Here is a 16,371-nt window from a genome sequence, read left to right as displayed (position 1 = left end):
TTAATGTCACATTCATGATTTTTGTACTGGCAGCCGAAGGCTTATTTTTCCAATAAATATTCCACAAAAGATTTTAGAAGATAAAAGTCATTGCTTATATTCTTCCAAAACGAGTGATTGTATCCTTGCGGTCATAATAGCCAACTGAACGCGCAGGAGTGACGTTTGCTGCTCCTGTTTTGAACGAGCCCAACTCATGTAAAATGGAATTGATGATCAACAAATCGATCACCAAACTCCGCGTATTATCATTGTATGGCTCGATCACAACAACATCCGAACTATATGCTCCAGGATTTTAGTCTAGTGATAAGAGCGTTGTATGCACGTTACAAATTCGTACATTGCAAAAATTAAGTATTCAAATGGAAAAGAATACATACGTGTATACGGTTGAAATAGATTTCGGCATTCCTACGTCCGATCGAGTTCGAATGGTAAGCAACCGGAGTGGGATTTTGGGATGAATTCTGAAGACAATACAAACGAGCCTCGAGTTTCAAAGACTGATAGAGGAGTCGGCTCGATGCTATTATCGAGCCCATGACCAAATCGATCCGCAAGGCAACGTGAGGGTGGTCGGAAATGCGCTACACCCCGAAGGTCGAACTCAAGCCAAAGCCGAGGGCTCGACCCAATAACGAGTTCGAGCCAGTATCGAGCTCGCAGACAAGAGCTGTTACAACCGCACTAAGGGAGAGAATCTTGGCGGGAATCGAGGAAGAGACAATTCATCATGGGTTCTCTACTATATATTTTTTTATTGTAAATAAAGTAGGATCTCTCTACTATAAAAGGGGGAATCCTTGTAAGCGTAAGGCCGTCTCACACACTGTAACAAAAGGTCACTTCTCATATTGAAAGATATCCCTCTGTACTCGTTTTACTTTATCTTATTCATTCTTCTTGCTCATTATTCTCATTCTCATAGTCAAGAATATAGGTATTACTATTTCTCTATACGGTTTGTATCAAACTATATAACATATCTTTAGAACCATACTCAAATTTAACTTTATCTAATTTTCTGGGTAAACAGTTTGGCGCCCACCGTGGGGCTAAGGATAACAGCGATTGTTTGATATAAATCTGCAATACACACCAGTATACAACTTCGAATCAGCAATGGCCTTACCTATCGACCACGAAGCCGGCCTTCAAGATGAAACCAACAACTTTTTAAGTTTTCACTGTCAAGTTATTTAACATACTGCTTACTGGGTCTTCATTGTTCAGTGATGACCTTATCCATAAATCCATTTATGTCAGGGGTTCGTTTGGTAGCCGGTTAGAGAGGAGTTATTCATGTATTAAAACTGGGATAACTTTATACATTGCTTGGTTAAAAGAAAGGAAAAAAATCTTTTTCACATAAAATGTAGCATTGCTAATACAATATTTGGTTCATGTTTTTTTTTCCGGCATAACTAATATATTTATAAGTTATGAGAGAATCTATGTATTATTTATGCAAGGTAGAAGGTGAAATAACTTATACATGTATTAGTAATACGTGTATTAAAACACAAAATGACAAGAATACCCTTTATTCAAACTTGTATTTTTTTGTTTAAAAATATATATTTAAACTATACTAACAATTTTAATAAAATAAAGTAAGCTAATAATAAATAACACTCACATTACATTTATATTACTAATCCTTATATAACTATCGCGTAATTAATCCTCGCATAACTAATCCCAACATAACTCAACCTTGCATAACTTATCCCTGCATTACTTATTCCTGCATAACTAATACATACATAATTAATACATACACAACTAATATCTGTATAACTAATACCTGCATAACTCTAACCGGTAACGAAACGATCCCTTAATATTATTTGTATGTAGCAGAATTCGAACCCATGTAATGTCTCTTCCAATTAGACCAGAGCCCGGAGGGCCTCATCCATCATCAATTTCTATAAGACACAACCATAGACAATCGGTATCAATTCATTGAATAGCAGACTTGTACACCAAAGTTGAAAGATCACAATTAAGCACGTGAATGTTGGGAATAAAGGTGTAAAAATAATTAAAAGAAAATAGTTGTGCATCCATATTATTTATTAAAAAATAAATTGGATAACAAATTTTTTAAAAACTGATCGAATATGGATAAGAAGCACTTAGAAAATGATTAACCAAATGGATAACCAATATGTTTAACTTTTTCATTTGTAAAACCTCAAATTGGGGGGTTTCTCAAGTTTTGGAAGACTAGAAATTCTCCCATAATTGATCATATTCAAGAAGCCATGGATAATATGGATATTCATATTATCCGCTGGATAACCCGTTTTTTATCCGTCTCTAATACGGTTAGGGTCGAATAATTTATCCGTTTTTTGAATTACTTGTTTTCAACCCGCTCATATCCGACTCAACCTGCCACCCATAGTTGGGAACACGGTAAATTTCACATATTGTCATATAAGTATGACTTTTTTTTACCAATGTCATATAACTATTATTCTCGCACAAAAATCATATAACTATGATTTTTTTTTTACAAAAGTCATATAACTTTATTTTCTCATACAAAAATCATAAAACTATCACTAACTCGCATAAAAATCGTAGTGGTCAAAAAATAAATTTCTATTACTATTACGTTTTTTTTATTTTTTATTTTTCGTCTAATAATAATTACCTAATTAAAATAGGAGAAATATGAGTATTTTTAGCCCTCCCAAAAATAATTGCCAATAACTATTTTTTTATGTGTATATTATATAATGTAAATACTCTCATATATATATATATATATATATATATATAATATAATTAGTTTCGACCGATCGGTTAATTTTATATTTTTTTCTTAAAATACGAATAATCCAACCCAGTCCGACTCAATAACCATATACACAAGTTAAAATAATACGAAAAGTGAATTCTTCCCTCGTAAAATAATTTAGTTCGAAATGCATGAGATTGCGACAAAAAAATTAAGAAATAAAAGGTATAATTAGAGAGAACTTGAAATAAAAATGCTATCAATTTAAATAAAAATCTTGAAAAGAAAAATAAAAGATAGAAGTATCATCTTAAAAGATTTACGATTCACTTTTAGTATAATTTAATTTACATATATGAGTATTAGGTCGGGTGGGTCAGATAGGGTTAAGTCATCCCTATTTTAATTGAATTATTATTTGTTAGACTAAAAATAAAAACCAGGTAGGGTTAAGTCATCTCTATTATAATTGAATTATTATTTATTAGACTGAAAATAAAAAATAATAACCAAAAAAAAAAAATACTACTGAAAAATTATATTTTTTAATCACTATGATTTTTGTGTGAGTTAGTAGAAGTTTTTAATGATTTTTGTGTGAGAAAATATAGTTATATGATTTTTGTGTGAGAAAATAAAATTATATGACTTTAATGAAAAGAAGTGACAGTTATATGACCATTTGTGAAATTTACCCATTGAATGTTACCAATTATGTATGATGCTAGGATGAGGATAATTACTTATTAAGGATATATTTAAAACGATTCCTATCTCTTTTCCAGGTGTACAGTGTTACCCTCTCCTCCCCTGTACATATATGAGTATTGGGTCGGGTGGGTCAGGTAGGGTTAAGTCATCCCTATTTTAATTGAATTATTATTTATTAGACTAAAAATAAAAATCAGGTGTTAAGTCACCCCTATTATAATTGAATTATTATTTATTAGACTGAAAATAAAAAATAAAAACCAAAAAAAAAAAATACTACTGAAAAATTGTATTTTTCGATCACTATGATTTTTGTGTGAGTTAGTAGAAGTTTTTAATGATTTTTATGTGAGAAAACATAGTTATATGATTTTTGTGTGAGAAAACAAAATTATATGACTTTAATGAAAAGAAGTGACAGTTATATGACCATTTGTGAAATTTACCCATTGAATGTTACCAATTATGTATGATGCTAGGATGAGGATAATTACTTATTAAGGATATATTTAAAACGATTCCTATCTCTTTTCCAGGTGTACAGTGTTACCCTCTCCTCCCCTGTACATATATGAGTATTGGGTCGGGTGGGTCAGGTAGGGTTAAGTCATCCCTATTTTAATTGAATTATTATTTATTAGGCTGAAAATAAAAATCAGGTGTTAAGTCACCCCTATTATAATTGAATTATTATTTATTAGACTGAAAATAAAAAATAAAAACCAAAAAAAAAAAAATACTACTGAAAAATTGTATTTTTCGATCACTATGATTTTTGTGCGAGTTAGAAGAAGTTTTTAATGATTTTTGTGTGAGAAAACATAGTTATATGACTTTAATGAAAAGAAGTGACAGTTATACGACCATTTGTAAAATTTACCCATTGAATGTTACCAATTATGTATGATGCTAGGATGAGGATAATTATTTATTAAGGATATATTTAAAACGATTCCTATCTCTTTTCCAGGTGTACAGTGTTACCCTCTCCTCCCCATATATGAGTATTGGGTCGGGTAGGGTTAAGTCATCCCTATTTTAATTGAATTATTATTTATTAGACTGAAAATAAAAACCAAGTAGGGTTAAGTCATCCCTATTATAATTGAATTATTATTTATTAGACTGAAAATAAAAAATAAAAACCAAAAAAAAAAATACTACTGAAAAATTGAATTGTTCGATCACTATGATTTTTTGTGTGAGTTAGTAGAAGTTTTTAATGATTTTTGTGTGAGAAAACATAGTTATATGATTTTTGTGTGAGAAATTAAAATTATATGACTTTAATGAAAAGAAGTGACAACTATACAACCATTTATGAAATTTACCCATTGAATGATACCAATTATGTATGATGCTAGGATGAGGATAATTACTTATTAAGGATATATTTAAAACGATTCCTATCTCTTTTTCAGGTGTACAGTGTTACCCCCCCCAAAAAAAAAAAAAAACCACAAATTGATTAAGTTCAGAAGTATCAGCATCTAAAATTAACCAAGCAAGCAAATCTATTATGAGGAACTACTATCTCAACCAGTATCTGTCCGCACAGCAAATCAACAAGGGATTCTCCAGAGCAGGCAAGCAAATAATGTGACAGACAATAATATTCGGAAATAGCAGGAGGCTTCACACGAACAAAATAGCAAAGGGGGCAGAATCAAGCAGGCTAGTCTAGTCTGTAACAGCCCACAAAGAGATAGATAATGCCCTACTTATCTTTTTCTAATAGTAGTAGTAGTATTACACCAAATCCTTTTCGAATTTGCTACAGCAGCTCACTCTATCACTCTACTCAGTACGTACTAGCTTCAGCATAATAACAAGGCAAAAACAAGAATAGGGGGTCTGTAGGTACTAGAGAGATGCACCTTTCCTGCTGGCAGCAAATTTTTTATATTCTTTACTATATTTTTTTACTTGCTAGTAGCATCACTTTTCAGTGTTGCCATGTTCTTCTCTTTATTTTTTCCCCACTTACCAAGTTCTTGCTACCGTTTTCTCTCTCCATCTCTTTGAATACGCAAGTTTTTCTCTTTGGACAAGAAAAATCTTCCCCAATTAGCATACAAGATCTTTCGAAAAATTCAACTAAATCTATCTGTCACAACATTGATCTGAACTAATCATCATAAGGTCTAGAAAATCTTTAGCCCCTACCTAAAAAGACAATTGATTGCCTTACTCTTCACCAAAATTAGCAAAACCAATACCAATAGATGCACAAATCCAGTACAACATCATCCTACAAATGCAAGCAAAAATTTAAAAAAATGGATACTGCGCCCCTTGTAGGAAAGAGAGAATTGGAAAACTTTCTTTTTTCACTTTTCATGGTCATTTGTCTTCAACATGTGAAATGCTTTATAGCTAAATAAGTCCATGACTTGATAAAAGATTCCATTTTTGCAAAAAAAAACATATCCAAAATATTAACTTGGGGCAATCCATAATTTCTACTTTCCTTTCTCCTGATAAAAGAGTGTAAAAACAACAATTGTTGATCAGCTGAAAATGGAAAGACTCGAGCTTTATCATAACCAAGACCCCATTTCTCCAATTTTTCCTTCTTCTCCAGAAATAAAAATCCAGCCACCCCTTCACCACCACTACCCATCATCCCCATTAATAGAAAAGTAACAACATTTAAGATTACACAAAATAAAACCAAAAAAATTAAGTAAAACAGGAGGAGGGGAATGTAATTCTCCAAACCTAAAACGTCAAGAAGAAAAATGAGGAGGTGGAGGTAACAATTGATGTGCTGGCTGATGAACCTGATTAGGAAGTGGCATCATATTACCGGTGGTGGTGGCGGCTGGGCTATTCTGGGTAATAAATGGATGACGCAAGAGCTGTGCCGCCGTCCACCGCCGTGCAGGATCCCTCTGCAAACAGCAAGCAATAAAGTCCCTGAACTCTCTAGAAGCAGTTGCCGGAGCCTCCGGCGGCTGTGACATACAAATGGCGCACATAAGACTAGCCCAATCACCTAACCTCCCAACAGAAAACGGAAACCTTCCCAAATAAAACTCCAATATGCTCACACCAAGACTCCATATATCTCCAGCATACCCATCGTACTGTCCATGATTCAGATCTGTGTTGATTCTCTCTGGACTCATATAGGCAATTGTCCCAACTGACGAATTACAAGGATCCATAGTTTGTGCCAGCACTCTCGACACCCCAAAGTCAGCAATTTTCACCTCGCGCCTGGAGCTGATTAGCAAATTCGAGGGCTTGATATCTCTGTGCACAATCTTACGCCTGTGGAGGTAATAGAGACCCGAGAGGACTTGTCGGGTTAGATCCGAAAGAGCTGATTCTTTAGGGATGTGGATCCCTTCAAGAGAGCCTTTATCCATGAATTCAAGGAGGACTTGGATTTCACCGTTGTGATCGAACATATCGTGACATCTAACGACGTTAGGGTTGTCGACGTCACGGAGAATCTCGATCTCACGGCACATCTGAAGGCGAACGGAGTCCTCGTGGTTACCGTAGATGACTTTGAGAGCGTAGAGTCTTCCGGTGGGGCGATGTAGGACTTTGTAAACCGTACCGCCAGCGCCGCTGCCGATGCGATTGATGCGCTCGAGTTCGGAGAAGTTTAAGGGGGTGGGGAGTGGGGAGGAAGAGGTGGAGGAGGAGGAAGAAGGGGCGGAGGTGGGAGGGAGGGGGAGGGGTACGGCGAGAGCTGGGTCACGTTGGGGAAGGGGGAGAGTTAAATCGGTACGACGACGGGGACGGTTGCGTGAAGGAGGAGGGGGCATGGGTGATGCGGCGGAGGAGGTAGTGGTGGTGGCGGCGGCGGCTGGAGGGGGTGGTTGAAGAGGTCGCATGATTGATTGATTGATTGATTTTGGAGAAAAAAAAAAGAGAAATGGGACAAAGCTATTCGATTGTCTTTTTTCTTTTGCTTCTAAATAAAAATGAGAAAATTAGAGAGAGGGAAAGGAAATGAGAGGAAATGGGGAATGAAGGGATTTTTAAGGTTCTAATCTGGAAATAGATGAAGGAAATCGAGAGAGGAAAATGCAGCCATCCATAGAAAAATAGAGAGAGAAATTTCTTGGTAAGAGAGGAGGAGAAAAAGGAGGAAAAAAAAAGAGAAGAAGGTGTTTATGTATTGGGTGCCTGAGAGTAGGGGGTGGGGCAGGTAATTAGGGTCACGGTAAATGCTAAAAAAATAGTTTTAAATGTGATTTATTTCTGATTTCACCGTGATGATACAATTCTTCATTTGTTTCCTTTTTCTTTTTAATCATCTTCATACATAACTACCTTTTTGGTCGAGCTTTTCCGAGCCAATTTTTTTTCAATGTTGAAGTGTTTGGACAAGATTTTAGAGGAAAAAAAATATTTTTGAGTAGAAGTAGAAAAAAGTAGTTTCTCTTCAAAAATACTTTTTTGAAAAATATTTTTGAGAAAAATACACTTAAAAAAAAAATTTTAAAAGCTTGGTCAAACACTAATTGTTGCTACTCAGAAGTATTTTTTAAATAAATTAGTCAAACACAAACTGCTTCTCAACAAAATTACTTAGAAAATTTCTTAGATATGTTAATTAGATACTTGTAAATTCAAAAGAACTACCATCACCTGAGGAAAAAAAAATTCCAGGGGTGAATGTGTTGATTTATATGAACACGGATATCGAAAATTGGAAACTTAGAAAATTTCTTGACCTGGAAATCGATATCCCAAAATGAAATAGTAGTAGCTCCCCTAAGCAAACGTCCGTCTCTATTGACCTGTAAATGACTCTTTCTTTCCGTTCATTTTCATATCGAATAGTCGTTTAGAATTCAAATTGAATTAGTCATCTCTTTCTTTAAACAGAATGACAGCCTTGGGTTTAACTTCGTTTGAACACAAAGCCAACAACACTCCACTAAGATTTTGCTATCCCTTAATCTAGACTTCTTAAATTTTGACACATTCAACTAAATTTACACTTGATAGAAATTATCTTGTTGCATATACTATAGTTGAAAGGTTAAATACTTTTAAAGCAGTGGCGGACCCAAGTGGAATAATATTGTATATATGTATAAATTAGGATTAAAACTGTGTAAATTTTACATAAATATTTTATTTGAACACACTTGACAACTATTATTTTACGACTAAATTAGTATACTTCTAAGATTGAACCCGCTTGCACAAAATCCTGGGTCCGCCACTGTTTTAAAGTGGTAAGTCATTTAAAAAATTACTTAATAAACTATGTAGAATGAATAATAACTACTCCTATATCATATTTGCTAGTTCAAGCACGCGAACCATGCCTGAATCTCGTTGCTGCATAAAGAAACAAAACTGAAAATATGACGGTGAAAAGTTCCTCTAAAACACAAAGATATCGACTGATTGCTCCTTCGTTTAAATATAAGTAGTGAGCAGGTGATGTATACTTATCACAAGTTTCAACTAGAATTCTTTACCAATTTCATTTGGCAATTAACGTCAACGATTTTGAATGAAGGGATCCTCAAACTCCATAGATACAAGCAAAAGATGTCGGTGGGTTAACAAATTGAGATACGATAACTAGGTTTGGAGAAAGCGTATAACGTTGGTATCTCAAAATAATCAAGATATGGTACATTGCATTTGCCAATGCATATATGGAAAAGTGCTAGCGTCAACACGGTAACATGTTGCGATCACACAAAAAGCTATTCTTTAAGCACCTTTCCTTTATATGTAATCATTTTAAAAAGTACTCCAACGCCTAATACAATTAAAGTGGTAACTTTCGCAAATTTGATAATTCGTGACAAATGACTTTCTAATTTGCATATCAAATTATTATTCTACTCATGCAATTGAGTGAAAAGTTGAAACTGAAAACATATCAAGTTCTGATACCAACTACTTTAATAGTTTAATTACTATTTTTCTCTAACACAGGCACACAGCTCATTATAGGCCTTAAATGACTACCAACAACTCAACATCATATTAACAAATTCACAGATGTTTTCTCGAGCATAATAGGCAATAAGGAGGGTGAATACGGCCACTTAATTACACCATATACACATTTGCAATTAATTTAATAAATAACGTCTGACCTGTACTAAAGTCCGCCTGTAATTTAAAATTCTTCGCTTCTCGTGTTTTAGGTGCCAATATGAGGACCAGTGGTTGAAACAGGTGAACCATAAGAGTATCTCCACTCTCCACAAGCTAAGCACCGGTCAATCTCGTGGCTATTATGCAGCGTGCAAAACTTACAAGACCAGACTTTTGCTGCATTTGCGTCATTTCCTCTATCCTTCGGGATTCCACAAGCTCCACATAGAAGCGCTAGCGGCTGAAATGGTGAAATGAATATTATCAGACGGGCGACTCTAAAGCCACTAGGTATATGCGGATGACAAATCCCATCATCTTGAGATGTCTGAAAATGATCTAGAATCTTGATAGGTGACATCTGATTGGCAGTGGCGGAGCCACCTTATAGGAAGGGGGGTCAAATGACACCCCTTCGCGGGAAAAATATATATATATATATATATATATATATATATGTATGTATATTTACTATGTATTGGCTCCCCTTAATCTCCTAGTATGTTTACTTTTATATATTTTGATATCCCTTAACAAAAATTCTGGCTCCGCCACTACTGATTGGGCAAATAATTTTGTTTTTCAAGGGACAGTGCCATGTAGTTAGATCAAAAAAGGTTGAAGTGAGCTGCGTTTCGAAGAGGACTTATACAACTCCTATGTGGTACGGGAATATCATAGGAAATAAAAAGAGCAAGGACAAAGCAAAAGACATTACCTGATTCAATAAAGTACATGCACAACATTCCCACATTATCTGAGGATCGGTTCCTAGAACTGAAATATGATCAGACTTTGGTCCTACTGAAGTTTTAGAGCTTTCAGAGGGTCCCTTGCTCTCTACCATTTTGGAGCCGCACCACAGATCATCGTGTAACCTCCTTTCTGCAGCCATAGCGGCAGCCTGAATTGGGGTGAGTGCAGCCTTGATGCTACTATCACCCCCCAGACGCTTAGGCCCCGATGGCAAAAGTGCTCCAACTCGTGATCTGTTTTCTGCAGCAGCCAGTGCTTTCTGCCGCAATGATGACAATGGAGGTTGTCGAGAAAACCCACCCAATCGCTTTCCGGGGAGATCAAATCCTTGTCCAGTACCTGTAATTCCTTTAGCCATAAGCTCTTCACATTCCTGAAAAAGGAAACAAGAAGAGTTTAAATTGGCAATAGAAAGAAGGAAAGTTTAGCCATAATGTGCAAGTGCTTAAAAATGCAAAATGTTAAAAACAATTGTCAAGTACAGTGTGTGAGGCGGGTGAATCCCCAGCACGACTCAGTTATTGTGTCTCTAAGGAGGAACTAGTATTGCCGGAGGAAAACAATACTATCAGGGGGAGCAAGGCAAACAGGCCTTATTCAGGCTAATAGTTAGAGATGCAAGTTGTAAGAACACGGAGAAACAAAAAGAATGAAAATGGCCCAAACTAAGTAAAAAAGTATCTCATGCACGTACACAACCTTCCTGATTTCGTCCAATAGGTTATAAAAATCAGCATTATGCGGGCCATATTCATTGTGGCAGAGTTCATGAAGCATGGTGTCAAGAATTTGAGTATAAGGGAAGAAGTCCAACTCATTGTTTGGTCGCCGCAATCTAAGCTTAACCTCTGCACCTCCTCCTATGTTGAGTCCTAAAAGTGATGGATTGGCAGGACTGCGAAATTAGATTAGCTGATTAGCTCATGAACAACAATAAGAGATAACAATATAAAGAAGGAAAGTTCACTAAAGTTAAGACTCATAGGGAGACAAAAAGGCTGAAAGGAAAGAACGGTCAGTACCAAAATTCAGAGAGCACCTTGACTTTCCATTTCCGTTTGCGCATTATAGGTTGCACTTGCTTCGCTACCTTTTCAAGAATTTCTCTTGCCTCATCATCACGTACCTTCTTCAAAGGTTTGACTTCCCAGACTTTGTTTAGATCATTAAGATCCATGTGGCTGGTGGAAAACCACAACCAAGCTGACAATGAAGAGGAACTGGTTACTTCCAAATGAAGTCAAAATGATCAGATGTCAATAAAAGGTCATGCAAATATACAGAATTCAAATAGAGTAGCAACAGGTTAGCAGTAAAAGTCTGCTCACACAATAGAAGTTCTGTCCACAGGTGCATTTTTTGGGTAAACTATCAGGTACCTTAATCCACAGATAAATTATAGATGTATTACACTGGATAGTTTAGCAAATCTGTACTTATTATCGAATGTTTAGATCATGATATTAGATCTTCTGTAGTACATAGTCTAAAATATGGGATTGAACTGCTTGGCATGCCACCCAGGGAACTCCTTCCTTTTGCCAACTTGTTACTTGATCTTCTTTAGAAGTACCTCGAGGCTTCTCTTTCACTCAGGGCATACGAGACCATGGTGTGAGACTTCCTTACTACAGAGTCGTGTTTTGCAACTCGAGGAGGGACATCAATTTGAACATATTAACAATTACATTAATCCAACATGACTGATGGACATGCATCGTACAGAGGGAGCATGGAAATAAAATATGTAGACATCTCAAGACGAATAAACCAAAAACATATCCATTTACCAGATAGGAAAGAGAAAAAGGAAGGATAACTAGGCTAGAAACTGAATTAACTCTTCTTCTTTTTTTTAATGATAGAAACTGAATTAACTCTGATGTGCTAGTAGATAGATTTTCATGCCCTTCTTCTAGCATTTAACTAATAAATTTGCTAGGTATCTGATGTCCTAGGTGTTCTGGCAACTCATGTCTCTTCCTTTGTAATTGCAACCTTTGATTAGGGGAAGGAAGCCGGAAGCATATCAAATATGTGTCCTTCGACACATAACTAATAAACTAATCATTAGAGAGAAAGCTGGCCAGCTCACAAGCGCATTGAGATTAGGGACAACAAGACTCACTTTCAAAATCCCCAAAATAATTTTTAAGTCAAGTTTAGCCACAATATGTCAAAAAACATTTTATTGACATATTGTGTGATATGTAACATTAGATAGACCTCGAGGAAAAGTTTAATCTATTTTACCTGGATGCAAGTATGGCTTAACATATATTCACAGGGAACAATCTCTATCTCCTTAAAATGCCGATGCACAAAGGGGAGAAACACAACACATCCAATGCATGTTACAGCTGGAGAATATAGCAATATAAACAAGTCACAACACACAACAACAGACAACTCTAATCCCTCCATTACACCATACATAATCTTCCATCCTGATGCGTCAAGTATAAGGGGCTAAAGTTCTTAGACAACAATTTCTGACTTTTTCTGGAAATGATGGCAATAGTATCTTGAAAACGTCTCCGTATACTCTTTTCTTTTCTTTCCCTAGTGTTCTGTGATCCATGCTCATATTACTTCGAGCACATATTAAACTTCAAGACAATTCCTTTGTTTAATCTATTTTGTATTATGAGCAGATTAAAGTGGCATGCTTCACTATTATCGCAGTTTCTCTTCCCAACATTGCATGAGCACTGTGTGTTCCCTTTTACTATATGGAAGAATTGACTTATCTAATCATAATTTCAAAAGTGTCGATCCATAGACTAGATCATCTCCTAAAGTTACTACATAATAGAAGCCACTACCTTATAGAATATCGCCTATACTCAACAGCATAGATGACACCGAGAAGAATATTGAGAGCTTATAATAGAAGTTAATTTGGAACCATTGATAAAACAACATCATATAGAAACCAAATGAAAAAAATAAACTTTCTTCTATTGTATATATATATCAAATAATATTAAAATGTTAAAAATAAACTTTTTTCTACTTTCTTGTGTGAGATCGTGCAGAATAACACGCCAAATTAAGGTAAAACAAATATGAAGCGACAAAATAGAAGTGAAGTTGAAAGGCGCAAGGTTTAAGACTTACCTGAGTCGCCGCTTAGTCGGAACTGGGAATGTGGGGAAACTTATGGACTTTTTGGACGCTATTTCTGGACTCCCTATTGAAATTAGCTCCAGTTCTGAGTGTTTCTTCGGGAAGAAGACACCCGTAGTATCTCATCCAAATATATGGGCCGGGCTGGGTACTCTTACCTTTCCTTTAGACTCGCAAACAAAGTCCAGCCCATCTACTTCCGCTCCACTTGTATTTGCAATCTTGGCTTTTCTCTCTTTTATGATTGAGAAGCTTAAGTGATGTAATGAACCAAAATTTAGATTATAAGTATTTGCACTAAGGGGTCATTCGGTAGGATCAAGGATGTATTTAAGGCTGTCGAACGGGACGGGACGAGACGGGACGGGACGGGACGACATTTAGCCGAGACGGTGGCAAGACGGGCCTAAACGGGACGAAACGGTAGGCCCATCCCATCCCGCTAACAAACGGGATAGGACAGGACGGGACGGGACGATTCGCGGGCCTTAAGTGGGCCTTTTTTAAATAAAAAAATTAATTATTTAAGTATTAAGTTTGGCAACGGCTAATTTTTTTACAATGACTAAGTTTTTAAAGTTTGTAACGGCTAGTTTTTTGACTTTTTTAATAAACTTAAAACTTAATAAATTATAAAGAAACTAAGTAAAGAATTATAAAATATTAAAAAAAAGACTTGTAATGAAATATTTTAGTAATTGTAATAGAGTTGTAATTTATTTAATATAATTTCAAGCCATTAAGTAACTAAGTAAGAGTAAGACAATTCATAAAAAAAATTCAAGGCTCAGAACTTTTTATTTTATTAATAGAACTTTCAAATTTTATAAATAAATATAATTCTTTTGAAGAGCACATAATCTACGCAACCACCTTGTAGGAAGGGTTCTGTTTAAACTAGGCCTTTTAGTAACCAATTACAAATCATCATACTAATATTTGTAAGCTCATATATAGCTTCGTTGTAACTTATCCATAATTTCTCTCGGATATTGTTCTGGAATTGGCAATGTTAATTGATGTTCCATGAGTTCCATGACGTCATCACTCCCATTACTAAGTATCTCATTGTATTCTTCTTCTTCCCTAGTGGTTATTTTTTCAAAACCAAGATTTCTTCTTTCTGAATTAATCCAATCTCTGAATAATACGGAAATCTCTAGGTTGACCTCCGCTAATGAATGTCTATGATCTCCGAAATAAATATTATAACATGCGGGGGGTGGACAAATGAAGTTTCATCAACATGAGTCATTTCATCTATGTGTTTTCTAATTCTATGAGAAGATTAGGATTAGGACTTGAAATTTATTTTGATTGTGAGAAAATTTGCCCAAATACTTAAAACTTATTTTGATTGTGAGAAAATTGAGAGAATAATATAGATAGAATGTAAGAGATTTGAGAGAGAATGGTTGATTTTTGTGGGAAAAAATAAAGAAGGATAGGGATATTTATAGTTAAAATAGAGCCAAAGTGTAATTTAATAAACTTAGGGGTTAAATTAAAAGTTTGGGTGGTAGGGGGTATTTTTGGGGGGTGGGGGTCCAAATATGATCGTTTATAGCCGTTGGCCAATGGCTCTATTTCAAAAAAAAAATATTAAATAACATGCGGGACAAACGGGACAGGCGGGATGAAATAGTCATCCTGTCTCATCCCATGTACCGTTTAATATGGGATAAACGAGACGGGATGGGACCGAGACGGGACGGGACGACCCGTCCCGTTGGACAGCCTTAGATATATTAGATAAAATAATGCATGCATTACCTTTGTGTATTAATAGTACTTTGTTTGATACACTTTTTGAACCTATGCATTAGTTATGCAAACATAAGTTATACATCCTATTTGGTATTATCCTATGCATAACTAATGCATAAGAAACCATAGTATTAACGATGCAATTAGTTTTAATGCATGTGTTAACTTAGTTAAAGATAAAATTATCCTTCAAAATTTATGCTTGATTATAATATGGTATTATATTAATGCAAGTTTGAAATAATCCAATAAATTGAGAAATAAAATTATATCCCTGGTAAATAAATAGATATTTAGCTTATTTTCTTTTTTATAAATAAATATTCAGTTCTATACTACAATATAAGTAGACAAATCAAATAATTTTTTAAACCTTTTTCATATAAAAATATTCATCAACATATATTTCTTTTAAAAAAATAAAGTGATGGACTAGTTATGAGGGTATTTTTGTAAACAAATAATTCTTTTAGAAATTGTGCAATGCTGTAACATCAAACCAAATAATGGATAAGAAATATGCCAGCATAACTAATGTCAGCATAACTAATATAAGTATAACTAATACCAACATTACTAATACACTCTATTCAGCATTATTCTTATACACTCTAACAAACGACCCCTAAGTAAGATTTACCAGTTGAATTATTTACTTGGCCTTTTGGTCAAGTTCTTGGAAGTAATATGTTTTGCTAGTATATTGCAACTGTAACGACCCGCCCGATCGTTTTGAGAAAATTAGCCCCTAACCCATATTTATTGCTTCCTCTATTTTATTTTATGGTTACGTAACTTACCGGGAGATTTGGTTTTTGGTTTTGGAATGAAATGGGACACATAGTCCCTAAAATGGAAGTTTAAGTCGTAGAAATTGATCGTAGTTCGAATTATATGAAGACGATCTCGGATTGGAGTTTTGACGGTTTCAATAATTCTGTATGGTGATTTTGGTCTTAGGAGCGCGTTCGGATGTTGATTTGGACTCCGTAGGTCATTTCGGCGTTAAGGCGAAAGTTTGAAAATTGAAAGATTTTGGAAGGTTTGACCGGGAGTGAACTATTTTGATATCACGATCGGATTTCGATTCCAAAAGTTGGAGTAGGTCCGTAATGTTAATTGTGACTTGTGTGTAAAATTTGAGGTCAATCGGACTTTATTTG

At 35.1% G+C, this 16,371-nt stretch overlaps 2 protein-coding genes across 3 annotated transcripts; both read right to left on the bottom strand.

The window, feature by feature from the left end:
• Positions 1-5,778: 5,778 nt before the first annotated feature.
• On the bottom strand, positions 5,779-7,580 carry LOC107814152 (mitogen-activated protein kinase kinase 5). The gene has a single exon (XM_016639499.2). The coding sequence runs from the start codon at positions 7,315-7,317 to the stop codon at positions 6,196-6,198; it is 1,122 nt and encodes a 373-aa protein (XP_016494985.2). The 5' UTR covers positions 7,318-7,580; the 3' UTR covers positions 5,779-6,195.
• Positions 7,336-13,575, bottom strand: LOC107780102 (DNA-dependent metalloprotease WSS1). 2 transcript variants are annotated; one of them, XM_016600622.2, is made up of 5 exons: positions 13,433-13,575; positions 11,335-11,515; positions 11,012-11,207; positions 10,275-10,685; positions 7,336-9,797 (listed from the first exon to the last, which is right to left on the bottom strand). In XM_016600622.2, the coding sequence occupies exons 2-5, from the start codon at positions 11,487-11,489 to the stop codon at positions 9,603-9,605; spliced, it is 957 nt and encodes a 318-aa protein (XP_016456108.1). In that variant the 5' UTR covers positions 11,490-11,515; positions 13,433-13,575; the 3' UTR covers positions 7,336-9,602. The 2 variants fall into 2 exon arrangements, with proteins under 2 accessions (XP_016456108.1, XP_016456109.1); XM_016600623.2 differs by lacking the exon at positions 13,433-13,575 and adding an exon at positions 12,566-13,192.
• Positions 13,576-16,371: the final 2,796 nt, after the last annotated feature.

Source organism: Nicotiana tabacum, chromosome 4, assembly GCF_000715075.1.
Source record: "Nicotiana tabacum cultivar K326 chromosome 4, ASM71507v2, whole genome shotgun sequence".
Taxonomy (NCBI): domain Eukaryota; kingdom Viridiplantae; phylum Streptophyta; class Magnoliopsida; order Solanales; family Solanaceae; genus Nicotiana; species Nicotiana tabacum.
This window is presented reverse-complemented; position numbering and strand designations above follow the sequence as displayed.